General features: G+C 39.7%; 1 protein-coding gene across 1 annotated transcript in view; it reads left to right on the top strand.

The window, feature by feature from the left end:
* Nucleotides 1-1131: 1131 nt before the first annotated feature.
* LOC103607562 (vomeronasal type-2 receptor 116-like) overlaps nucleotides 1132-2265 on the top strand; it is a 24411-nt gene continuing 23277 nt past the window's right edge. Inside the window, 1 exon segment of the mRNA XM_008592055.1 lies at nucleotides 1132-1377. Coding sequence (XP_008590277.1) covers nucleotides 1132-1377 — 246 coding nt within the window.

The following is a 2265-nucleotide window of genomic DNA, read 5'->3' as shown; positions in this document are numbered from 1 at the left end:
ATCTAATTAACATATTCATCATTTCACTTACCATTTTCCATGGGATGCATGCATTTGAAATCCAATCTCTTGGCCATTGTGAAATATATATTAATTCTTGGTAATTCTTGTCACTGTGCTTTGCAATAGATCGAGAAACTTATTACTCCTGTCTAAGTGAAACTACATACCTTTTGACCAACATCTCCTCTATTCCCCTTGCCCCCTTTTGGCTATTCTGAATGATGCTGCTATGCACATCCATGTACAAGTNACAGTTCAGGCAGGGATTCCGTCTCTCTTGTTCACCACCAACCCTCCATGCTTAAAACAGCCCCAGGCACATGGTAGGTGTGCTTATTGAATGAATAAATGTTTGCAGATTAAATAAATCTATGAGTTGGTCAACTCCTCTGGTTTCTTTCTACCTGTGTGTACCTATCACGCATTTTCTGTACTGGATTTTTCAACCTGTTTTTGCAGATGGCTGCTCCAGACATAGTCTTTTTGGCTATTCTATGTTTTTAAAACACGTATGTTTAGCTTTATTAAAAATTTCCGAAGTGTTTTTCAATGTAACTGCACCACTTTGCATTCCCACCAAAAATTCCTGAGACTTTCAGTTGTTCCACATTCTTGCCATCCCTTAATACTGTGAAGTTATTTTTTAAATTGTTGAATAATAAATTGTATATATTTATGGAGTACATGTGATGTTTTGATATATGTATAAATTATGACATGATTAACTCAATATAATTAACATATTCATCATTTCACTTACCATTTTCCATGGGATGCATGCATTTGAAATCCAATCTCTTGGCCATTTTGAAATATATATTAATTTTTGGTAATTCTTGTCACTGTGCTTTGCAATAGATCGAGAAACTTATTACTCCGGTCTAAGTGAAACTACATACCTTTTGACCAACATCTCCTCAATTCCCCTTGCCCCCTTTTGGCTATTCTGAATGATGCTGCTATGCACATCCATGTACAAGTTTTTGTGCGGATTTACGTTTTCATTCCTCTTGAGTATATACATTGTTAGGAGTCACGGACTATGTTCATTCCTGCTTCATCTGCACTCATGATAAATGTGGGCTGCACAAATGGTAAATATAAGCTTCTTTTTTCACCAGTGTTTCCATGTGGGGCTACTGGGTGGCCCAGGGTCTTGTATCTGCCATCGAGGAAATCAACAGAGACGCCTGCCTGCTGCTTCCCAACCTCACGCTGGGCTTCTCCATCTGGAACTCTGGGGATTCTGTGCATGGAGCTCTTGATGAAACAACGGGCTTTCTCATGGGGCAGGAGGAGCTCATCCCCAACTACATGTGTCAGCTCAGCCCTTCCCAGGTTGCCCTCGTTGGGGACACTCGATCAGTCATGACTGTCGCCATGGCCTTTATAAATTTCCCCAGGTAAGTCATCCCAAAAGCCTTTTCTCTTCATTAATAATAATGATGGTAAGAATGACAACGGTGATGCTATTGAGGCACCGATGCCACAAGGCCAGGTTTCCTGCTAATGCTTGATATGCCTGACACTATTCTCTTTCTTGCCATGCCCTTGTTTTGAGAGAACTATAGTCCCCACTGCATTGATGAGGAAACTGAGGTTCAGAGAAAAATTAATGACAGGTCACCCAGCCACGAGGTACTGGGGTTGAAATTTAAATTTAGGCAATAGGGTTAGTGTGCCAGTTTTATTGTATCATTTTTACAATAACTGTCGTATCTAAGGGCCACATGTTTCTCAATTCATATTTTTAACAAATTAATTGAGATATAATTTACACGCCATATGATTTACACACACAAGACAAACAATTCAGTGTCTTTTAGTGTGGTCAGAGTTGTGCAACCATCACCACAATCAATTTAAGAACATTTTTCATCATTCTACAAAGACACTTCGAATCCATTAGCAAACACTTCCCGTGACCCCACACCCTGGAAATCACTATTCTATATTCTGTCTCTATGGATTTGACTTTTCTGGTTATTTTATATAAATGGAATCATACGATATGTGGTCTTTTGTGACTGGCTTCTTTTACTGAGCATGATGTTTTTAAGGTTCACGCACGTGGTAACACGTGTCTGTTCCTCATATTTCTTTTATTGATGATTAATATTTCATCTTATGGAGGGACCACATTTTCTTTATCCTGTCAACTGAAAAAACAAACAGAGAGAGGCTCTCTAAAAAAATAACGTTTATGGGGCCGGCCCGGTGGCGCACTGGATAGTGCGCCGCTTGGGAAGCGCGGCAGCGCTC

This window comes from Galeopterus variegatus, unplaced genomic scaffold, assembly GCF_000696425.1.
Source record: "Galeopterus variegatus unplaced genomic scaffold, G_variegatus-3.0.2 Scaffold7540, whole genome shotgun sequence".
Taxonomy (NCBI): Eukaryota; Metazoa; Chordata; class Mammalia; order Dermoptera; family Cynocephalidae; genus Galeopterus; species Galeopterus variegatus.
Note: the sequence above shows the minus strand (reverse complement) of the source record. Positions and strands in the feature narration are given on the sequence as shown.